This window comes from Nipponia nippon, unplaced genomic scaffold (genome assembly GCF_047370975.1).
Source record: "Nipponia nippon isolate SJK-2023a ecotype South Korea unplaced genomic scaffold, ASM4737097v1 scaffold_4, whole genome shotgun sequence".
In the NCBI taxonomy this organism is placed as follows: Eukaryota; Metazoa; Chordata; class Aves; order Pelecaniformes; family Threskiornithidae; genus Nipponia; species Nipponia nippon.
The window spans coordinates 46994894-47019641 of record NW_028262358.1 but is presented as its reverse complement, the minus strand read 5'-3'; the positions used below and the strand labels follow the sequence as shown (position 1 = coordinate 47019641).

At 37.3% G+C, this 24748-nt stretch overlaps 2 protein-coding genes across 4 annotated transcripts; one reads left to right on the top strand and one right to left on the bottom strand.

Annotated features, from left to right (window-relative positions):
* On the bottom strand, window positions 1–6128 carry DYNLT2 (dynein light chain Tctex-type 2). 2 transcript variants are annotated; one of them, XM_087776083.1, is made up of 4 exons: window positions 5972–6128; window positions 2981–3187; window positions 1994–2152; window positions 1–656 (listed from the first exon to the last, which is right to left on the bottom strand). In XM_087776083.1, the coding sequence occupies exons 1-4, from the start codon at window positions 6059–6061 to the stop codon at window positions 546–548; spliced, it is 567 nt and encodes a 188-aa protein (XP_087632209.1). In that variant the 5' UTR covers window positions 6062–6128; the 3' UTR covers window positions 1–545. The 2 variants fall into 2 exon arrangements, with proteins under 2 accessions (XP_087632209.1, XP_087632208.1); XM_087776082.1 differs by having other exon boundaries at window positions 2043–2152.
* Window positions 6129–6229: 101 nt separating this feature from the next.
* On the top strand, window positions 6230–24316 carry ERMARD (ER membrane associated RNA degradation). 2 transcript variants are annotated; one of them, XM_087777122.1, is made up of 18 exons: window positions 6230–6344; window positions 7593–7758; window positions 8893–9032; window positions 9557–9658; window positions 11444–11533; window positions 12649–12746; window positions 13339–13475; window positions 14793–14907; window positions 15484–15586; window positions 16034–16063; window positions 16581–16649; window positions 17477–17647; window positions 18512–18595; window positions 19385–19464; window positions 20284–20412; window positions 21900–22109; window positions 23030–23143; window positions 23811–24316. In XM_087777122.1, the coding sequence occupies exons 2-18, from the start codon at window positions 7593–7595 to the stop codon at window positions 23968–23970; spliced, it is 1998 nt and encodes a 665-aa protein (XP_087633248.1). In that variant the 5' UTR covers window positions 6230–6344; the 3' UTR covers window positions 23971–24316. The 2 variants fall into 2 exon arrangements, with proteins under 2 accessions (XP_087633248.1, XP_087633247.1); XM_087777121.1 differs by lacking the exon at window positions 6230–6344 and adding an exon at window positions 6364–6668.
* The last annotated feature ends 432 nt before the right edge of the window (window positions 24317–24748 follow it).

Below are 24748 nucleotides of genomic sequence, written 5' to 3'. Positions count from 1 at the left end.
GCGAGTTTAAGGCCCAGGGAAGCCAATGACTGAACTCACCCTTCATTCAAGGCAAACGACTGGAAATTTGTACTAGTTTCTAAGTGTGCAAAACACGGCTTCCCTCCCAGCCAGGTTTCTACACAGACTGGCATTTTATCAAAGATACAACAAGAAAATACTGAACGCTGCCTTTTCTTACAAAGACCGTGCTGTTAAAAATACCGATACCTGCAATTTATTGTAAACATTCGTTAACAACTCTAGGCACGCAACAGACAAGCAACATTCAAAATTTTGCAAAGTTTGGCCTTACACCAGCTGCTTCAACTTCCACAGTAGAGCGATACGACAGATGAAGCCCATATGTACTCAACCATACACATTTCGAAAGCGTTTTTTTGGGTTTGGGGTTTTTTTAACAGAGAAAAATGAGCAAAATCACCTCAACTATATGTCAACTTCAATGTGCCAACAGCATTAGGACAAAAATTAGTACTAAAATAATAATGTTTGGAAATTTTTAAAATATACCAGGTACAAAACCAGGTGTGGCTTTTAGAGTATTACTCATAATAACAAGCCATTACCAAAGCCAGTGCAATAAATGTTTCAGTTTCACATTTAGCTGAAACCCAAGTGTCTCTCTGAACATCCCAGACCCATCTGCTGGCAACCTAAAGGAAAGAAAAGAAAAAGCTATTTGTGAATCTGTAAACAGCACAGTTTTTATATTTTTTTAATAAGAACACACAGCATTATATAATAATGATATAATTGCATTATGAGAGTTACAAGTAGTGACAACAACTGCAAAATTACAGTGAAAATGAACAAGTCCTATTTGATGTTAAAATACATGTTCTTGCTTCACAGTAAAACTTCCACCCCAACAGATCAAAAAAAAATCCCTACACCAAAAACTCAATTCTCTCTCGTGTTCACTTGTTAGTACTTTAGCGTACGGTAACAGCACCCCTTCAAAAGCAACATGAACAGACGTTAGTTTTGGGAACATATACAACTAAGAGGTCCTGTCCCCCACTCCTCCACCTCTAGCTTACTCCAGTCTACTTCTGACCACTTACTGGGCTCTCAGCTTTTTTGATAAAACTGTTTTCAAAGCTAAAATGTGTGAATTGAGTGCTGAAATAAACATATTCCTCAGGAGAAAAAAGTTAACTCAGACCATTTCAGGAATCCATTTTAACCTACAGCTCCTCAGTTCAAGTACAACTTCAGAGGCAGCATACTGCAAGAGAGCACCAGAAAAGTAGGTAGATGCAGGCCCCTCACAGACTGCCTTCATGACTGAAGCTGACAGCCCTTCAAACATTGTTTTATGTAACCCACTAAAAACAGGTACAGTTTCATCAGGTTTTAAGAGCTGATGATGACCGCTCCTAAATAGAAGTGCTCTCTGACACCCGGCAAGACACCTGAAAGTGTTCTGAATGCTAACGGGAGCTTGCAATACGTGTAAATTTAAATACAACCCAGGAAAGCCTAGAATACTTTTCTTTTGGGTGTGCCAGGTTCAGATCGCTGTTCGTTTGCAGTCCCAGGAGCATGTCTGGTGGCAGCTCCAGTTGAAACAGTTTCCACCCGTTCCTTTCCATGTCACCCCACACTACAACTGCACAGCATTTTGCACTGAATGTGAGAAGCCAACTGGAGATCAAAAGTACGTTGGAAAACGAAATAGAAAATTCACTGCAGGCATGCAATTGTACTGGCATAGCATGCTATGGAAATAAGTGGCTGACAGGTAAGAGCAGCATGGGCTGCTTACCACTGTCAGTGAACTCAAAAAGAAGACAGCTTTCACAGGGTTAGGTAGAATCACAGCAGTACCTTAAATTGTCACCTGGCATACTACTCCCCATAAAGAACCCAAAGGCTTCAAGACCACCTCAAACTAGTTAAGCTGCTGAATGTGGATGAACGCCTAGGAGATAACATACAGTTCTAAAAATTATTTTCAATTTGCAAAAGATATTACATGTTTGCTCACATTTATTGCCTGACCTGCCTTTTCCACAATTAGTACTGATACCACGTACTTATAACGGTCAAAGTCCAATTCCTTCACAGCCTTTAATATTTCTTCTGAGACTGAAGCACACAAGGAGGGACTAGAAACTCCATCGTATTTGGCTTGTTGAAGTTTATTCTATCAAAAACAATTTTGAAAGGTCTTAGTTTTCATCCTGGTAGTCTTTAGCAAAAAAAAAATTTAGTCATTTCCATTAGAAGAACGTTAGAAGAACTAATGAGTAGAATAGTCAATATAGGTGATGCTCTCAAACAGCACAGGCTGCACTATTTTTACTCTAAAATGTTTTATCAAAATGTTTTTTGAAAGTGACAAACATGTCCAGCCAATCTCCATTTAACAAACAGCAGTGTATTCTTCTCCATCGTTTGGGCTCAGTTCACTGGAAAATAGTGCTACAAATTCCTGGTCCAAATATCCAAGACAGCAGAATTACAAGAGTTGGTTATAACTATTCAAGGTATCACTAACAGCTACATATTATCTCAACAAATTGTTCTCCTTCATTTTTGCTTAATTTTTTTTATGTGGCAGTCAGACTGTCAAGGACACCAAATATATTTTATGCAGGTCATGTGGTATTAGTAGAACTAATTGAAGGAGTAGAATTCCACAAATTCAAGGTCAGAATCTTTGGATAGCTGGATATTTTGCAGATTAGGGTACTTTGAACCGTGCTATAGCTCAATTTGATTTAGAAATGCATAACAGTTCAAGAAGCTTCAGCTCCATCTTAACAGCACATGCTCAATGGCGACCTTGCAGAGGGCCGCCTGCACTTTGCAAAACAGAGCACATTCACGTTACATTTGTGTGCCAAAACTCAAAGTCTGCAAAGACTTATGCGTACGTTTATGCAACTTACACTGTTCCATTAACATAGTCTTTGCAAGACAAGCTACTTTTGCAATAAAATTAGACAATTAATTTAAAAAAATACTATACCGTTAGTATCGCTTGAGCTTTCTCTCTTACTAAATAATCCTGAAATTTATTATGTGACTCCAGTCTGTAAGTATTAGCATATCTTATCTTTGACCTATTAGCTTTGAATGCCAATAGCTTTGCTTTCATTGAATCACTAATATACTCTTCTTCCGTTGGAGCCATACCTAAAGCTTGGTAATCTGATTGTGTCCTTTTTCCTTTTGTCTGTGCAAAACAATAAAAAAGTCCACATCACACATCAATAGTTTAACATTTAACAGTCTCTAAATAATAAATTATGGTGTACAGTTAAGAGGAAAAAAACAATCAGTCTAGGAATATGTTACAAAAAAAAAAGCAGAAAAGCTAGAAAATTGGTATCTTCTTCTGACTGTTTTGACACTACTGCTTTGACTGAGGAAAAAAAAAAAAAAAAGAACAGTGGTTAACTTCTGCTCAATTTTAACTTCTTTTCCACCAAAATCCAAATGAAGTTTGCATTTAAACTCAGACACACCATACTACCACTCTGAATCCACTCGATTTTCCAAGCAGAAACACACAGATATTAACATATGTTTTCAAGATTGTTAACCACAAGCTTTTCATTCAAACAGCCTACACAAAACCCAACGTATATGTTCAGTTCATTTACTACATAATTTTGCTTGTCCTCATTCCTTGTGAAGCTACTAAACAAATGCCTCATGTATTCATAACCGAATTTGCTCATTAATAAAAAAAGGAAAAAATATGCTCCAATTTGCAAGCTTTGTAATTTTGCTTAGAACTCAAAAACAGAGTAGTCCTCCTTTTTATTTGGCATCAGAACTCTGAAAATCCTAGTTTTTTCCCCATCCAGCTTGTGTACTATCATTCTGTTCAACACACATAACAAAATTTGGCCCTCTATGAAAGCAAGCAGCAAGTCTGATGATGCACACAAAAGATATCACCTGCTGTCCTCCACGGCTGGCTTAAAACAGAACTGTGAGAACAAAACAAGACAGAGACAGAAAAGCACATGGAACCAATGAGATCATAACAAAAGCTACAGACAGTGGTATTCCATACCAGCTACCCCCTAACTAACCACTTTCAAGTTTTGCTGACTCTTCAGGCCCTTGCTCCACTTCCTGACTACACCTAGAACTTAGGTGAGAGAAAATCATCAATTCCTTCTCAGAAGAACAGAAAAGAGCATGAAGGTGATATAACACTACAGTGCAAAGCTTACACTAAGAAGTATAGAAAAAAAAAAACCACCATACAGTTATCCATAATATAAAAGTCTAGTGAGAATTATTTGAAATTATGCACTACTCAGGGGCTCACAAATCTCTCAGTCAGAGGAGTTTGAGAATATGGGAAGCCATGCAGTTTCTTCTTTATGAAATCACTTTCATGTTAGCCCTGTCAACACCATGGACATCACCTACATCTCTCCTCTGGTTCCTTACTGTTAGATAATTCTGTTAAAAACCAGTGATGTTGGCAGCCCTAGTGCAAACTGGCTGCAGGTATTTGTTGATGCCATGCCAACAATGCAAACTTTAAATAGTACTTACGCTACACTAAAAATGCAAGGAGCAAACCCATTTGCACCTAGGCTGTGCACTCTCATTATCTTCTAACTGAAACTCAGATGCATAAAGACTTTAGCCCCTACCTGCTCATCGCAGGTCCCCTAACAGAATAAAAAAACACCTCAAGTCTGCCATCTGAGCTGCTCAAATGAGCATCCCAATCCATGTCAGTGGAAATGAACCTGTGAAAAAGGTCACAATCCAAACAGCAATTCTTTGCTAACACCGTTCAGCATGAGTCACATCATCTTCAGCCTGTACCATTACAGATGGAAGAAAATTCATGTTTATAGTACACAACTGCTAACAATGCTGTTACTTACAAGTTTACCTGCTATGACTAGTGACAGAAGTTTTCCTAAGTATTTCTTCATGTGCAAGAAGTCATTTACTAATGAGGAAACCAAAAACCTTATTGATATCGCTACACAAATGGTTAATAAATAAACCTGCTTTTATATTTCACAATACAAATACTGCGATTGCAGGTTTTAGCACAATGTTGCAATTACATTTCTATATAGTATTTACATCCTTTGTGAAAGAATCTCTCAAAAATTCAAGAACTATCTTTGCATTTGACTATACAAAAGCCTGTTCTTACACTACTGGACTCTACTACGTTGGCTTAACCTTGAACATATGGAAGTAAGCACGCCAAGAGAAGCATATATAGCCTTTAGTTATTTGAAATAGCCTTTTGCTATTTGAAAGAAATGCTGTTTGTTTATAAGTCTGTTTTAACAAACAATAGTTGCTTTAAAGAAACAGCTATTGTTTATTTCTTCAAAAGATGGCACACCTCCTAACTTAGAGGACTTACAGTAGCACCCCAAGTTGAAAAGACTGCACCACCAAAGGGAGGACCACCCTTGCCTTCTTTTTTCCTTCACAAGACTTTAACAACTTTGCTTCCCAAAGGCAAAGGTGGCATACCAGCTGCAAGGTGGATGCGAACATGACATCCCCCCAAGCAGAAAGGGGACGAGCTATCCCAAAAGGGATGTACAACAGATGGGAACAGCATTTCCGATACAGGTTTTCACAAGATCACACTCACCTTTTAATCACGCACCAAGCCCCACGTTCTTCCACACACTGCACCGTCCTTCCTAAAGGCCCAAGCCCCATCCCTCCCTCCTTCCCTCGCCAGGGGAAGTGCTCCACTCCCGGGAGGCGCCCCCACCTCAGGCGAGGGCCAAGGCGGAGCGGGAGGCCGCCGCCACCGCCGCCGCCTCAGCCCGCGCTAGGGCCACGTGACGGGCGAGGCCGTTGTGGCCGTTACCGCCGTCCTCACAGCCACTCCCTTCCCACGCAACCCGCGTGCCCGCCCGGGGGGCGCCGCCGGCACAGGCCTCCAGCAGCTAAACCCCCCGGGGCTGCCGTGCCGTGCCGTCCCGCCCCCGCCCAGGCGGCCGCTCACGCTGTCTTTATCCAACAGGCCCTGGCGCCGCTTTCCTCCCTCCGGAGTGGCGGGAGCGGCCAGCTTCGGCATCTTGGAGCGCTTCTCCATGGCTTGCGGCGCTCAGCGCCGCTTTCCCCGAGGGGAGGCAGGCGGGCGCAGCCCCCTCTCCTCTCCTCTCCTCTCCTCTCCTCTCCTCTCCTCTCCTCTCCTCTCCTCTCCTCTCCTCCCCTCCCGCCCCCGCCGACGGGCCGCGGGGAGACACCGCCTTCGCGCTCTGCGGCGTGGAGCCGCCCGGTGCCAGGACAGGGCTCTTCCCGCGCGAGCCAGGCGTGACGCCGCGCGCTAGCACAGCGTCGTGACGCAGGAGCGGGCGGGGCCAGCAGTAACGGAGGTAACGGCAGCAGGGCGCCATGGCGGGGTGGGGCGGCGGCTTCCGTGAGCGAGAGGCGGGGAGGATCGCGGGCTTTGGGCCGGGGGTTACTGCCGCCGTCGCCCCCGCTGGCCCTGGGGAGGTGCTGGTGCTGCGGCCGGAGGGCGGCGGGGCGGGCGCTGTCACCAGCGGAAGCCCGGGACTTGGTCACGCAGTCTCCCTGAAAAAGTCAGCTACCTGCTCCTTGTCTGCGCTGTTTTGGACAATAAAGGGTGGCTGCCGTAGTTCAAGCTTTGCTCTGGCCTCCTGTCTCTGACAGTGAAACGTGGGGTGCCTCAGAATAAGGTGAAGGGCTGAGTTATGTGTTTCATGAACATTTTAGATTATTTTTTTAATAGCAGATAGGATACTCCTGATGGCACCTCATACCTGTTCATTATAGAAACTGTCATACTTGCTCTGTGCTGTTACCCGTATAACTATGTAGTCTCTCTTTGAAGCCATGAATTCAGAAATTATGTACTGTGAGGGTCAGTTCCACCACCTAATTGAAGAGGTGTTTTTTTTTTTAATCTAATGGAATTGTCTTGTATTTGTTGTGATCCTTCATTTTCAAACAATTCTTGTCTGTCTTTTCTGTTTGATTATTGATGAAGCTGACTTTTTTTACTAAATCAGAAACATATTCCTCCTCGTTAGCGTGAGCAGTTTTATCTTTGCAAATTCTTTAATTTAAATGTGTGCTTCTGAATCAGTCCATCTTTCTGTTTAGACTAATATGCAAATAACATCTATGCGTAGATTGTTCTGCCGTTACTACCAGTTCATGCAGAATTCACGTGTTCCCCCTACCAATGATTTTGCTGGTCATAAGGACTAAAGCTCTTGGTTTTACTTGAAGTAGCATCAGTTTCCCTGCAAGCTCACAGATTAGGCAGAACATATATATAAACTGAGATCTTTTGCTTCAGTCTGTCTTGGCATCGGTTTAGTAGATAAAGCCATTCAGAAATATACCATCCTGGCATTATGCAAATAGAGCAATTCTTTCCCTCCTCTTTCCCCTCAGTTTTCCACAAGGTGGTTCTGCTCAAAGAGTTCCTTTAATCACATGCATAGATGAAAGTTGCATTGCAAAACTTAACCACTTGTTTACAGATGCTGTATTATTATCTGTATATCTGTGCTTATGGGTATGCTTTAATAATAATTTTCTTTGTTCTCATGTACTTCCTTAATGCAAGGACTCTTTTTTTTTTTGTGTTCTAGATGGCATCAGACTCAGTCACTACTTGTCTTTCTCCACCTGTGCACTATGTGATTTGCAAACTTGGATTTGAGAAAAAAGACACCTATGATATTAATAACATTTTGTCTGAAAATGGTGAAGTATGCTGGCAAGCTGTTACAGAGCATGTGTGTTACCTTGAATCAGGTTGGTGTTTACCTGCTGTAGTGGTGATACATTTAAGACTGATGCAGAATCTCAGTACAGTTCATAGCAATCCTAGCTTAGTTATAACATTTTATTACATGACAGCATTAGCTTTGCTGCAGATTAAAGTACTTACAGTTCATATCTACAAGGAGCTTTAAATTTTTCATCCACATTTGGTATGTGGTTATTCCTGGCTCCTAAGATTCATGTAATCTGTGCTACATAAGTAGCTGCTCCTTTGCTTCCTCATTCATCTTGGTTCCCAACTTCATGTGCCTGTTCTGCTTCTCTCCTGCCTCATAATTGCTTTCTTCTGTGTTCTTTATATTCCTTTTGCAGCAAATTTAAAACACTCTGGGGCCATCAGTATTCCTACTGTTGCTTCTGTTTTTGTTTCCCCAATTTTAGCTTGTACAGAAGTACTGTTTGGTTTCCCTTCTGTGTATAGAACAGTTTATAATTGTTTTTTAACGAAAAGAAAGTATTTATGCCCTGATGAACTCATTGAATTTTAATTTGCCAAATTACATCATGCAAGCTCTGTTAATAATTTCCAGAGATGGTGAAAACGGTACATGTTTCTGACTCAAGCAATATCTTTCAGTAAATCACAAGGATTTATTTTCCTATATAAGTGTCCCACCAAAGAGGAGCAGTGATACCACTCTGTAAGGCACCACGTCCATCTGTGTTCTTTAAAGGGTGTAAGTGGTACAACTTGACTGACCCCTCTGAGCCTGCACTAGCTTCCAGCTTAGTTACGTGGAATTTATGTAGTCTAGTGGGTTCTTCCCATTTAAACAAAACCAGAACATAATAATCCTCTTGACTTCCATATTTTCTTGCAATAAGTTGTGGGGTTTTTTTTGTTTTGTTTTTTTTTTTTTTTACTTTGGAGAAGGTACTCGATCTTACCTGGTTTTACACTGCACTTTTACTTTTCTATATCTTATCTGTGTGGTCTTTTGGACAGTAAACTGTAGTGTATTAGTCATGCTAAAATAGTCTGGATAAAATTCTCTGTGCTAAATACGTACACAAGCTGGAGCAGGTTTTAATCCTTGTGAATTTTAAAATGTTGGACCTTTGGGAAGTTTGGTGCTCTAATCATCTTCTGTTTTTCAATTTAAGATCAAAGTGTGGATTATATCAAAAGCATAAGATCATTAGGACCTGTATGTGAATCTGTTAATTTGCACTTCAAATCTCTGACCAAGGACCAATTTGTAATTCAGTATGCATTATGGTTCCACTGGACAAACTACACAGAGGTATGGAAGTGTCTGTTGACAGTTTGTATTTTGGCACATGAACCCTTTGTGGAAGCAGAATGTAAGAACGCACCAGAGAGATCAATGAACCAAAATGCTTAGAATTTGTAACTAATTGTCCTTCTCTGATAAGTAGTTGCTTCTAATTTTCCTGACTTTGTAATTAGATTTTGTGTAAGTTATCACAGAGAGAACATGGGGTGCTTTGGACCTGTTCTAACCTAAGATGGTAGGATTTTGTTTTTCTAATAATCTGTGCTTAATATCAAGTTTTACTGTGTAAAGTTATTGTTGATAATTTTTATAGACGTAAGGCACTAGATACATTGTAACTGAAAATACAAGAGGTGCCCTAGGGCAATTTCTTTCCAGGCATCTACAGTTTTATCTCCTTGGCATCATTCTCTTTCTACATTTGTATAGTGACTGCCACGAAGGAATATTTAGGTTTCTATGTGCTTTTGACAGTTTTTTTTTTTTTCCAAATATTTAACACAACATTCTTCCTCTCCCCCATCATACAGTTATTTCTTGAAGTATTTGATGTTCTACAACATACACAAACTACAGAAGTTGCTCTTGGCTTAATGAAACTAACATCATGCTTGGAACGAGCCTTGGGTGATGTAAGTGCCAGCATGAGGAGTCTATTGCAGATTTGATTTTCTAATATGGGAATGAGCTCTTGGATTTAATTGCATGCTGAAAAAGTGAGTTTACCCTGTAGTGTAGTAGTACACAAATAGCCCAGCTACATTTTGAGTTGGAGAGATGTTCTTTTCTGGATCCGGTTGTGCTAATGGAAACATCTTCTGGGGCTCATTCACCTGTGCTAGTAGAGTTGCTTGTGTGAGTGCTGTTACTAAGCAATTTCATTTAAAAAGTTTGCTCAATCAGTATACATAAGGTAGGGCTTTGTTGCTCTGATTTATTTAACTGAAACAGGGAGCAGCATACATTCCACAGAAGATCTGATGATGTGGTAACTTCTGTGAGGAGAGGCAGGAGCATGCAGCTGGAAATGGGCTGCTAAATAACTTCTTTCCTCAGAGCTCTGTTTGCAGAGTGTACATCTGTTTAAATGCTTCGATGTGAGTCTTGTGCTACAAAGACATCTAGAAGTCGGCTAACAACTTAAATTTTAGACCTAACTGATCAGCTGGATAGATCTGGGATCCATCTTGTAGTCCTGAACGTTTGTCTTGTTAACACATTCCCTCTTTCCTTTACCCTGTAATAAAGGTATGCACTCTTATTAAGTTTAAAGAGTAATACTGCAGGAGTTCCGTGACCAGCATGAGGCAAGGAGTGCATACGTGATACAGCTTAGGAATTCTGACTGGTGTTAAGAAACTTGTATTGTGAATCCTTTTTGATGGAACATGAATTAGGCTATGGTTCAACATTTGGTGGTAGCACTGCTTAAGTTTGTTTAATCAATCTTCGCAGCCATCTGCCTTGTTTGCTGGTATTCTATACATTATGTGAGTGCAAATATTTGAAGGCCTAGTAGCAAGCTAGATTGATGAACAGGTCCAGGTACCTTCCTACCTTTTTTCCCTACCCCCATTTTTGTTTTTCAGCTGGATCAGTTCCTTGATCTGCTTCACTGCATGACCACACAAACAGATGCCACCACTACTTATGGGCATGCAGGTTAGGGAAAAGGGAGCAGCAGCTGTTCTAAGAGGCTTTGCTGCTGGGGTATATTGCCCACAGATAAGCTAAAATAGCTGGTTGTTAAATCTCTGCGAGGAGCTCTGGAGAAGGAAATGCCAGAGAAAGAACAATGGACACGAAGAACACACCTAGACAAACCAATTTGCCCAAGTATGAGGGGTGGTAAATTTTAAAGTAATGAAAAATTACCAAAGATTGGAAAAACTGTCAGGGAGAATACATAGAATGGAAGGCTTCACAGCAGTTGAGACTAGAGATGCTAAGATTGCCCAACTAGGATGAAATCTAGTTTAAGTAACAGCCAGAATCAGAAGACAAACCACAAGTCTCCTTCCTTTAACAATGACAGATTCTATGGATTTCTAGGGTAAGAATGAAGTATGCTGTCCTGGGTAGAGTTTATTCCTTTAATTATGTGTTGCTGTTGTGCTTTACTTTTTTTTTTTTTTTTGGAAGAGAAGAGCAGTATGTGTACAAACACTGTGAAAAGCCTAACTATGGGAACGTTAAGTAGCATATGCACTCTTTCCTGATATCTTCCTTAAATTTTAATTTGTCATGAAATTACAGAATTTAAAGCCTTTTTAAGGATTTGGGAGGTTTTGTTTGATTAGTGTGTTTACAATAATGAAAATGGTTACTGGGTGAAATAGTCAAGTTGTATGTTTGAAATACAAAGAAGTATACTGAATTACTGGTGTTATCTGTTTTCTTTTTTTTTTCTTTCATAGGTGTATTTACTGATTGGTAAAGATTGCCCTTTCCTTCTAAGAGACTTGCTTGCTTCTGAGCAGCTTGCAGTTGTCTTTGGACAAGCTGTAGTAAGTGCATAGTTTTGAAATAAGTAATAAACACTGAGCTGGTTTTCTTCTTGCCAAATGGCAGGTTTCCAAGCACAGCCTTTGCTTGCACTGAAGAAGAGTTTGCAAATTCTGTAATGTATTGGAAAAATTTTCATTTTACACATGTTACAGTCTGGGGTATATATGGAAAAAATAGTGAATATTGTAAATCGAAATATTTTTTGAGGCAAGCTCGTAAGTTCTTATTTGCTTTTCTACATGAAAAACCAATATATGTGAAATTTCACGTACCTGTCAAGGGGGTGAGCAAGCTGCAGAGCTGTCTGCCTCTTTCTGAGTTGCTCTACTTGAAAATACACGTCCTGCCTGGGCTGTTTCTGATAAGCTGTGTTCCCCTTCACCACCACTGTAGTAAGATGCTTTATAACATTTACCACACTAGAATTTTTCAAAATAGAGGAAACTTAATTTGTTCATCCCCATGTGCAAAAAAATAATAAAAAGAAAATTCTAATGACATTTACATTCTTGTGTAAACAGAGTAGGTGGTCTTTCTCATACGGTTTTACAAATGCAAATTCTTTGTTAGGACAAAATATTGGATGTGAACTGTAGAAGCTTGTATTGTTAGCCAGACTAGTAGTGTATATAGTATAAGGATAATTTCCTGAATTTTGATGGCATGTGTGGAATAGTTCAATTCTTACAGTTAAAAAATAAAAACCAAAGTTTCCCTTTTTGCTTGGTAGTCATCTGGGAATACAGCTTTGAATGCAAATTCTGTATTTCATGTTAATTTGTATTAAAATATTGTGGATTTATACTACGAGAAGTAAGAGCTAAACTTGATCTTATTTGTTTGCCTGTCATAACTGTTTGGAATGTCTAATAACTAATTTTGTTCTTCCTGTATTATATTCTATAGCACGTACAAGTAAGCTGAAAGATTTCCTTTCAGAGAATACTGGGAATTGCAAATAGTGAGTTGCTGTTACTGTGACAAGCTGTGGCCAGTCATCTTGACAGTAGACATTGTAGTTTCTCAATAACTACTGAAATTTTCTGTCAGGGAAAGATACAAGGTAATAAATAATAGATTTCTTAATGCAGTAATCACTTTCTTTATTAATTAGATGAATGTACTGAGGGTATTCATTGGATCTCCATATGGTCTGAATCTTCGTAACGTTTTGTGGCATGGGTTTGCATCCCCACAAGAAATTCCTGCAAAGTAAGTTACCAAAAAGAATCTCATTTTTCTTACCAGTTGGATCTGAGAATGCTTGAAAAGCCATTAGTAAAACTTACTGCTCTTATTGAAAAAAAATTTTAAAAAACTTAAGAATGTCCAAAGGCCTCTGGCAGTATCCTGACAGTTTTCCCTTGCTGCTGCCACTTCTTTTGGAAACGGGTTTCCATAGAATACTTCAGCCATTATAAAGCTGGTCAGTTTTAGGACCAGTGCTTTTTTCCTAGCAGGAAAAGCAAGAAAGCTTAAGGTCTTTTTTTGAAACTGGGTTCCTTGTCTGTTAGGGCAGTCAGGAATAACTTGTGACAAAAGGCAGAGGAATGGAGTAGGAGGAGGAGCAACAGCAGCTAATGTAGAATACCGTGATGCTTTTTTCCTAATTCTACATTGTTTTTTCATGCTTGTGAATGCAATTAATTATTAAGTGTCCGTACTCAGAAGAGATGGGGAGCGTAGGTTTTGGATGTTCTTTGAAAGAGCAAAAAAACCCTTTGTCCCCACCCCACAAATGTTGATTCTTTGCAAAAGATTCAGTTGTATAAGCTTTTCTAATATTTTATGGTATTCTCCCTAGATATTGTGCTATGCTGCTTTTTTTAACTGCAGGATTGGGCCAGTTGTTACAGGCATATCTTCTGCAAACTAAACGCATTTTAGTACATCGACCTTACATGATCTTTGTTAACTTAGAGGAGCTTGATGTATTTCCAGGCAAGTATTTAACCATTAGCAAGTTTTCATTATGCTGTATTTGTTATTGTTTCATTGTCCAAAAGTGCAGTTGAAAATAATGCATTTTCTACAGTTCTAAGATTGAATCTTAACTAAGATGCCTGTATACACTGTCATTAGATGAATCAGTCATGCTTATAGGACAACTTTTTAATATGTAGGAAGTTCCACTGACTACTGAATCAAAAAATACTGCATTCTAAAATAATTATAACACATTGAAATGTGTAACATTACTGCTTCTAAAAGACTTCAACTGTATGTTCCAGTTTTTTGGTGATAGAGTTCATTTCATGTAACAGTCATCTAGTTTGCCTTTACAAAATCTAATTCCATCCAGAATCAGTGTGTTCCAGCTGCAAGGGTCCCAGCAGGAGTGCCCTGCATCTTTCGGGAAAGGTAGTGCTGAAACAGTGTAAAGGATGGTGACACATCTTCAGTACACTGATGCTTTTCTCAGGGAAGGACCTGAAGTGTCAGATTAAAATCTTCTCATCTCCCTGGCTACAGACCTTATTTGATTTATTCCTACTATTTTTAAAGCAACAACCGCATATGGGCAGTCTTGGTGTCGATGGTGGTCACAGTCAGATTGTGCTACGTAATCAGTTTGCCAGTGGAACATCTGTTCATGGAGCTGAGACAGGGCTTTTGGGAACCAAATCAAGCTGATAACTTTCCAGTCATCATGTAGTATAAATCCTATAGCTGTTGATTTGCTTTGAAAAAACACCTACTGCAATCAGGTTGCATTTGCCGTTTTAAGCTTTCTCTTGGATAAGATACTTCTAATGTGAATTCGTAACTGTGAGTTTCATTATGTGGTATCATTGAGTAATGAAGTGTTAATTTATTATGCTAAATGTCATCACAGACAATTGATAAAGTAGGAACAATGTGCTCATGTTCAAATGTTCATACTACCATACTGATTCTTACTGAATTAAAATTATTATTATATATTCCACTTTTTTAAGTATTTGAAGTAGATGGAGAACAACTCAACAGAAGCTAGGTCCAGTTGCTGTGTAGTCTTTTAGTCTCAGTAAAAAGTACCCATGACTTTTTAATTGTTTTTACTCTGTAATTTTATATTATCATTAAAAATGCAATCTTACAAACTCAATTTCTGATCTTAAATACCATTGTACTTGCATAGTTAAAATAAATTGAATAACTTTTAAGTGTCCCTTTACAAATGCAGAAATAATCTTATATTTTCAGTGAAATATTAAGAATGAATTCGTAAACTGTAGACTGTATGTGGTTTATCAATGTTATTTTTCTAACTTGCAGATCTTAATCATGAAACACTTTCCATAGCTGAAGAGCTAGTAAAACTGTCCAGTTTTGTATTAAAAACTATGTTACCATTTTGGATAGCTGCTTTAACAGCTTTCAAGCAAAGCAGGTAACAGTAGATTTATTTTTTTAATTATTATTTTTAATAGAATATGAAAAGAATATATTCTATATTTGTGGAATAATAGCAGCATTTGTAGATGCCAAAGCTTTTTGCTAAATCTGTTGCTTAACAACATATAGTTATGCATTGTTATGGTGGTCTCTCAGAAAGTTTGTTGACTTACTACTTTATTTTGTGCCAACTAGGATTATAAACTGTATTTTGAAACCTAAAAAGAACTGTTACAAATGTAGCCAAAAAGGAGAGCTTTACAAAGCAAGTGGAGACAAATCTTCAGATACTAACATGTTGAGTTTAAAAAAAAAAAAAGAAGTACTTTGTTTTCCTCTCCTGTGCTCCACCTTTTTGTATGTTATTCTCATTGCTGAGCTGGTTTGAATTCAGTAATCAGCTTTTGTTGGGCACAGGTAGTCATTCATTTATTTACAAAGTGTATTGTAAAGGAATTTGGGGCTGGGTTGTTTAGTGTGAGTGTGTAATTCTGAGGTGGCTCTAGTTTCCATTTGGATTATGTTTATAAGGGGGGAAAACTCCTTTGGGTATCTCTGTTATTTTTTTCAGGTATGCTGACTGTGTGATTCTCTTACTTCCTCAGCTGGAAGCTGGACTTAGATTGCTCTTCACTACAATGAATAAATGTCCAAATCGATTGCTAACAGCTGAGGTAAAATTTCTGTCTAAAGTCAGTTATGATTTAGTGCTAACAATGTTTGCAAAATAATTATTCTAGAAGTATAGTGTCTAAGCATTTACAGATTTCCCCCCAAAATTTTTCAATCATGGAATATTATTTACAAGTTTCCAGTAGAGTTTCATGAATGCCTTCTATTTTTTTTCTAAAGACATCTGCCAGTAAAAGAGGTCTGAAAAAGTACTTGAAGGTTAGTGTTCAGAAACAGTAGTTTAGGGTGGAAAGTAGATTGTGTTCTATTTATTTTAAAAAATTGGGCACAAAATCCAACAGTCCCTTCTTTCATTTGTAAGGGGTTTGTTTTTGCTATGCATGCACCTCTGGTATCACATGCAAATGAATAAATATAAGTTTGGTATACATGGCTAGTTAATTGGTTTTGTTTGAAAATCAAATAATATTAATTGTCTTTTGTTCTAGCCTTCTGCTTTCTACACCACTTTCGATGAGGTACTTGTAATTTTTTTTTTTTTTTTACATATATATCAATGTCAGAATTTAAGCACATGCATGTTTCCCATTATTAGAAACGAGAAAGCATGTTCTTGTGTTGGATAAGACGTTATTTCTAAATTTTTTCCAAATAGAAGATGATAGGCAGTAAACATTTTAAATTTGGAATCCCCCAGAAAATATCAAAATTAATACAAAATTTAATGAACAGACTTTAATTTCTTCTAAATATTTTTATCTTGAAATTCTTCATCTCACAGAAACAAACATTCTGTCATTTTTCTGAGATCAGTTATTCAAAATAAATGCAAATAAACATTGCAAGCAGAAATCCTCAATTTTACAACTCTATTGAATTATCTCAAATTGTCTGTCAGGAATAATTAGACACCTTGATTCTTGAGTGGTGGAAGTAATTGCTTAAAATTAGGGAAACTAATTAGTTTAGTTGGTGTTTTTTCTTTGATTGTTTGGCTTTCAATAATAGGTTTCTATTCAAATTACTTTTTTCTAGATGCTAGCAAAGTATTTGGATAACGAAGAAGTCAACCAGCTTCCTGCAGTTCTTGAGGAACCTGCCATGGCAAGTGTTTTGGAAGTTTTTTTGTTGTTGTTTTTTTCTTCTTTTTTTTTTCCTTGTTGTTGTTTTGGTTTGTTTGTTTTTAAATTTAGTAATATATTTATGATCATGCCTGGTACTCATTTATTTTACATAGCTTATCTCCAGCAGCTTAGAACCACAAGCTTGTTACCCTTTTTCATTGTGAAGGATACAAAGTAGTACCTGACAAGCTGTATTGGGTTAGGATATAAGACTATCTTTCTGAAATATAGAAGTCTCGGAGATATTTCTTTTTAGACTTCTGAAGATCAGCTGAATGGAGCAGAGGAAAAACTGATGCCTCATATAGGGAAAATTAAAACTTATTTCTAATTGCTTCTGGGACACATCTTAGGCTACCTGTGCAGATGTTACAAAAACAGAGTTGCAAACCTATCAGAGCACATCCTGCATCTTGCCACCCAAACAGATAGTGAACATGAAAACTAGGGGTGTTGAAATGAGAGGCCTTTTGAGACTGTAGGGGACACGTGAGTTTGTTGTCCTGTTGTTAGAGGCAGTGGGGCTGTGGAGGACTTGGGACACAAAGCTGAAGGATATCTGTTGTTACCTCTCACAAAATAACATGTGTGTTAGTTTTGAATTTCCTCAGGAGCTACCAAGATGGACAAGTTGCCCCCCCCCCCTTTTTTTTTTTGCTACGAGCGTAGTTTGCATTGTTTTTTCTGACCATCTAAATGCCCCTTTCCTATAGACATGGTCAGAGGTATTCTATACACTGAATATATTCTATTCTATGTGAGTACACATAGAATAGAATTCTGTACACTTGGTGTGTGTTTCCACAGGAATTTCTTTGGGATTTCTTGAACCACCAGGAGGGTCCACGTATAAGAGATCGTTTAAGCCATGGAGAGATCAATCTAGAAGCATTTCCCAGAGAAGTGGCTAATCAGATAGTTGCATTTGCAATTACTCTTCTCTGCAGATTCTCAGATGAGGACTTGTTTGCTTTTAAGGTGGGGATCAATATTACGCTCTCAAAAGATTTTTTCAGTTGTTTTGGATGCCAAATCTGATTTTAGAGAGTCTTATGACTGACTCTTCTAGACAGCAGCTTTTTGTGGAAATGAACTATTCCTCCAAGTAAAAAATTGTGAAAGTATGTTTTTTCTGGTTTTGTAGTGAATAAGTACAGAAAGTTTTCCAAAGGATTACCCTTTCTTACTGTACCTTAGTTTGTTTGCTTAACCACTATTTAGTCACATGGTTGATCCATAAATTATAGTGATTCCACTTAATTTTATTTGTCTAACTGTATTGATACCTGGACTGTTTATCTGCTGAATTATCCAAAAGGTATGTAGAACAGCTGCAGCTCAGCCACTGAGATATGTAATATTTGAGATTTTCTTTCTCTGAGACATTATAAATAATGGTGGCTCGCTAATGGAGGTGTGATTTGTATCCACACTCTAGACTGTGAATTTGTGAACACTTTTTGTCTAGCAATACATGTTTCTCAACATTAGCAATTATTATATTTGCTCCCTGCAATGTCCTGTTAATGTTTGGGATTACTTCTTTCAACATCATACAGCAACCTGTGAGATAAAGATATATTGCATGCTGCCGCATTCAGAGAGTACTTGGTTGCTTTTCTGTCAGCTGCTGTCAGATTTCATAGTTAAAATGTGTCAAAGAAATTAAGCCTTAAATGCTCACTGTGCTGCTTACTGCTTTCAGCCCTCAGACATTTGGAAGTCTGTATTGACTTCAGTACTATAGGTGGCTTGCATAAAATTAAGTGTAAGTCTAGGTCTGCATATGATTAGGACAGTTTAAAGAAACTGTTATGTATTGTCTATGATTTTGTAAATCAGGAACACATGGTCATAAAACCACTGATGAACTGTGCAAGTTGCTACCGCTCTCGATTTCATCCAATTTCCCGACTCAAGAAACAGGTAGGTACTTCCAACTGTGAAAGCATTTCCATCCTTAAAATTGTGAATCTTTAAAATTGATCTAATTGTTGTCTTCATGCTTTGATTGTCCCAAAAAGTTAAAATCTTATATATATTTTTAATAAGCTTTTTAGTTTTATCTTTTGGAATTTACAATTGCTAAAATGAGATATAATTAAGCACACTCCTGTTGATGCAGTTGGTGCTGTGTTTGTGTTCTAGATCACTGAATAGCTTTATTCTTACCCGAATGTTTGCTGTTCTGTAGTTTTCTTAATCTCCTTGTGCTTTCTTATGTCAGGAACACTCTGTTTAGTCAAGTATCTAGGAATCTTGGATTGGGCTATAACTAAGGGTTTTATTGTATGAAAGCCAGCTGATGAAGATTCTGTCATTGTAGCAAAATCTGCTTTCAAGTGTCGTGGAAGTTCTCTGCTGATCAGTTTATGAATTACTGAACTGCTTGAAGATGTTCCTCTACTGATTTGAGATTGCAGTAGACATACTTAGTACTTCTAATTTCCAACAGAATTTATATTAAAAAATGGAAGAAAGAATAGTAAATTAGTTTATTCAGATGATGTTTTAGCATGAAAGTGTACATCAAGACTTTTTGCCTTAACATGAACCCTAACAGTTGATGTCGGCTTACACAATTATAGCTACTGAACAAGTAACTTACTACCTGTTGCAGATTTTTCTAAAATAGCCACTAAGAGAAGTGAAATATGTTGTCCTGTCTGTCAAAGGCTACACTTTACATAACCTTTTTCGTGATACATTTTTAAGGTGCTGGAATGCATGAAGAGCGTTCACTTATGGCCTGAATTGCCAACAGTGCCTGAAGAACACATTCAAACGATTAAAGGGTATGTATATGCTTTTAAAAAAAGATAGTTCTCAAAATAGTTATGAAGAATGGGATTTGAGATGGTGAAATGTCTTGTCAAATACTTTACTAGGAAGATGATAGACACCAGAGGGGTTGTGAGAAGATCCCTTTGTTCTTTTTAGCTTCATTTGTGCTATACACATCAGTACAGATGATATAAAAACTATCAACAGTGTGCTGACTTGAAGGGAATGAGAAGACATCTGAAACACAGAAAGGTGTTAGTGACTCCATATTCTATTTCTGAAGGGATGCTGAAGGGGATGTTAAGAGTTAAACTAGAGCTTTAATCCATCACAGTAAAAACAAAAAGATGGCTCACCAGATGTAAAACGGAAAATAATTGCTTTTTCTGAAAAGGACTTGGTAATAAATCAGTGGAAGACTTTACATGAGGTATTACTTAGAAAAAGAATGTAACAATCTCTTGTTATTTGAAAAGGAGGAAATCATTAATAGTATCACTGGAGGAAATTGTACTTGTTTAGAGCTGAGAGGTGAAAATTCAATGCATCTGGCACATCCTCAATATGCTGCAGGATTTTGATGAATGAAGAGAGGATTAAGAGGGGTTCAGAAGACTGCTGAGACTCAGAAGAGGTTGGTTTTAGTTGGAGAAAGAAAATCATGCTTATAAGGTGGAGGGAAAAGAACCATAATACCAGGGAGTTGAGAGTGGACATTGAATATGCTGCTATCCGGAAAATCTGCATCTTAATCTACGCCATTTGAGAAATAATAAGCACTACACAGTTTTATCATCTCAAATCTTAATTTTTTTCCTTTTGTTTTTAAGGTTGGAAGGACATGCTGAAGCTAGTACTTTAATATTGGTGATATCTCAAATTATATCTCAGTTGCAGCAATATATGCCCCAGAATTGCCGTAGTTCAGATGATGCAATCAATAGTGTCCTAACAGAGAGGTGAGTTCAATGTCCGCCGGTTCCAGCTGTCAGCTTCTACATGCAGCCCAACACAAGAACTCTCAAACCTAAGTTACTCATTTCCCTGGTTTTAGAAAGATGCTTGAAATGTTGCACGCACTTTTCTAATGTTGCTGCTGATTTAATCTAAAAATCTTAAGAATGCAGCTGAATATCATATTTAAATGAAGATGAGACATTGTAGATTTGGGACATTATTACAGTAGAGATTTTACTTGGAAACTAGCATGAAAAAAATAACCATTATTCTTTCAGACTGAGGAAGCAAAATGTTTTAAATATTTATGTACTAACTAGATTAAGTTGGTTTTAATCTGTTTTGTGTGCTAAAACTGCATCAGAAATTTATTTCAATGTGCTTGGTGTCACAGCTGTGCATGGCATTTAAAATAGTAATATGCCACTACATAATTCTATTCTTACATGCTTTGGTGTCAAGATTCCAAAATAGAAGATATCTTGTTATACTTGTTGTCAGACTTGGAGGTATGTTAGTTCCAATTATATCTGACTTGGAATAATGATAAAACAATTTGACTTTTAATTAGCACTCTTATAGCAGTCTTAAGAGTCCCATGACTGAATAAATATGTTGGAACAAAACTCTCCTAATCAAACCCATTAGGCATGGGCAGGATAGTGCAAAGAGGGTTTTACCTGTTGCTTTACTTACATAGCATGTCTGCCTTCTGTTTCCTACCTATCAATCTACACTTTTCTCTTTTACGAAAAAGAAGCCTAATTACTAAAGCATTAAACCATTTTTAGAGTTTTCTGCCTTTATCACTTTTAGTCATTAATGTTTTGCTGTCTCAGATAATTTGAGCATAAGGGAGATTAAGAAACATTTCTATGACAACACAGTGTTTAAAGTGATGTGTGACATACTAGGTTAGCAGATTAGAATGTGGCAGCAGAAAGATATTTGGGTGCTTTAACAAAGCATCATCTGGTGTGGTGGTGATTAAAACAGTGGCCTCACCACCTGTATTTTACGAAATGTTAAGTCTCCTTCTTGTTCTGCCCAGAAGAAAGACCACACACTAATTGGAGTACTAATTAATACCATTTGTTTGAGTGAGTTTTATTATGGTGGTTGTTAATTCATTGTGAATTGAACTATGGTGGGAGGCTTCAACCACAACCCTGCTGTGATTTGATGTGTTCAGTGTATCATTTCAGCCAGGCAGTTTTGTTTATTGTGGTTTTATTTCTTTGATTTGAAATGGGAACCATATTCATCAGCAGCAGTTTCGCATTTATATTCAGTAAAGTGATAGAGAACGCAATCACTACCCCTACTAGACAGATCCTTGATTTTTTTTCAGTCATGAGGTAAGAGTAATCTGTTTCCAGGTTTTCTGAGTTAAAACATTATGAATCAAAGCACACCAGATATGAAATGTATCTCATGTTAAATCCAGCTAACAAAAGATTGAAATTAACAATTCCTTCCTGTTTTGGAGGTTGTTGATTGAACTTTGTGATATGCGTATTTGCACACTTTATTCTCCGAGGCCTGTTCTGGAAATATTGGTGGTACTCCGTAAAATAAGCACACAGTGCCATCAAGTGTCTGAACAAGTTATTGCCAGCACTGAGTTGAGATACAAACAGTGGATGGACAAGACTCTACGGTCTCGCCAGAGGCATAACTATCTACGAATGTTAAACAGGTTGGCTGATGGCTTTTCTTTACTTTGTGGTTAGGTTTATGAGAGTGGCTGCATGCTGCTGTTGCTAGCTTTCCGTGGTTTGTCTTAGAAGCTTAAAGTCAACAGTGTTCATGTGTTCTCGTCAACCATTTCAGACTTCAGTGTCCACCCAGATTTCTGTTATGTCGTAATATTGAAATAACAAGAAAATCTCAAATTGAAGAATAATTTAATGGGTATTTTTAGCATTGCTAGATTACTTCACTGTAAATTGTAAGCTTTCAAATAAAAGTATTGTTTCAATATTAGATTGTATTTCTTAGTTGCTAGCTTTTCCTATTTAAGCATATAAATGCCATTCAAGTTTTATCTGACTGCAATAGGTTAACTGATTTCAAGACTCTACCTACTTTAGTTCTGCTGCTTTTTATCATTATACCTGGGTCAGCATCTTTATAGATAGAAGAGAGATTGTTCCTGCTCAGAAGTGTTTTCCAGGGATTTATGAATCTACATTAAAAACTGGGAAAACTGTAAATATTGTATTCTTGGATGGGTTATGTTCCTAAAAATGTTAACCATATTATTTAAGAAACAGCTTAAACTGACAACTGATGATACATGTTTGCAATTCAGTTGAACTCCATTTTGTTATCTATGGAATAATGAGTGCTTGTGAGGTTTCCTTTGGAATCTTAACTATACATGTTTCTCTTTTTTCCTCTTTTTGAGGTTTCATAATTTATATTCTTCATTTATAGTTTTGATATTTGCTCTGCTCTTTGCTGAAGGACATTTCATAGTCTTCCCTCCCCGTCCCCCGCTATGCAATATACAGCTATTTAGGATGGATGCAGAAGTCTGAAGAATTTTTATATTAATGATTTCTATTTAATTTGGTTTTCGTTTATTTATTTTAAAATATTTTTCCTTATTTCTAGCATTAAATTTTTGTCTCCAGTGTTGCGGCTCATCTTAGTGTTGATTACTCTGGAAGTAGTCAACATTCATTTGGTTTCTAAGAAGAATCCTTTTGATTATCAGCAGTATCTAAAGTGAGTATACAAGACTTATTTTATGAAAATAGGAAGTTGTACACATTCCTTTTTGATCTGTAACATAAATTCTGTAGAGAAAAAAAAAAAAGGAATAGCATGACTTTTAGTAGATTGTCATCCTTCTTTCTGCCATTATAGTCATCATTATATCTCAGACAATGTTCACTGAAGAACTAAAATAACTTAGTTGAAAATATATGGTCCAGTTAGTCACATTTTTATTAGACTCTTCCATAGCATAGATAGAAAATAATCACACACTCAAAAATATTAATACATAAAAGCTATATTTAATATGTTGGTAATTTTACTCCGTGTGTGTCAGTTAGCAGCTGGTTGGATACCATAGGCGTTGTGAAACATTTGATGGAGAAAGGAAAGGAAGCCATTTGGGGAAAATTCTATCACACATTTTATCACCACATTCTTGCTATGGCAGTGTTTAATTGCAGTTCTGAAAATCATCACTTCTTACTGTGAGAGTGAGGGAGTGGTTCTGTTCCAGAAGTAGAAGAAACCTTAGTGTATTGATCATCCTGAAGGAGATTTGGAAATTTGGAGACATTAGCAGCTTTAAATCAGACATTAAGATATTTTTTCTTTATTTCTTTTTTCTTTTTATGTCCTTTAATGAGTTTTTCTTCTTTGGTTTTATTTCTTGTAGGTTTTTGAAGTCAGTCTTGCAGTATACTGAGAACTTGGTGGCATACACAAGCCCAGAGAAGAACAAGTGGGATGAAACCATGGAGCTTACAAACAAGGCTTTGATGAAAATAAGGAAAATCAGTGACAGAAAGCTAATGTTAATGCAGCTACCTACATAAGTTAAATGGGTTTAAGATTATTTGGACATTATTATATCCTAAGAGTTCTGGAGTCCTCAAATTGTACAAATCTAATTCAAAGACAAACTTCATCAGTTGTTGTCAAATTTTGAATGCAAAATTTAGTCGTTTTATTAGAAGGTGGCTGTTGAGACTGGAGTTGAATGATCAAGCTTCTGAATAATGGACTGTTTGCCAAATCCAATGAAAAAGAGGTATTGTGAGCTAAATCAGGATGAAGCAAGTTCTACTTTAAGTATATTATGTGTTTTGTAGCTTGATTTTTTTTTTCTTTTTTTTTGGTAGTTTTCTATTATACTGAAAATATCTAAGAAAAGAGTGTGAATAAAAGCTCTGGAAAATTTTAAATCCAAAAAGTAATTTTTTACTTTGAAATATACTGGAAATAATGTCAGACGCTGTCCTCAACATGTTAAGTAATGATGAACACTTAGCATAAAGTAGTGCTCATTGGCAGCTGTGGTTGTTATTAGTTCAAAACAGAGTCAGATCTTGCACTGAGGTAGGGCTGATAACACAGTAGACGGCTGCTCATTCCCAATACATATCTAGTTAGTTAGTGAGTTAATTTCATGCAAATTAAATATAAACATTCATATGCACACATTCAGACACATATTTATTGTGGTTCAAAAAGTTATCCTCTTGTTGCACTCAACATTCATTTGAATAATTTATTTTTTCAGAATAAATTCTCTCCCTTTCTCATCCCCAAAGAGCACAATTTCAAATGAATACATCAGTTGAAGAACAGATT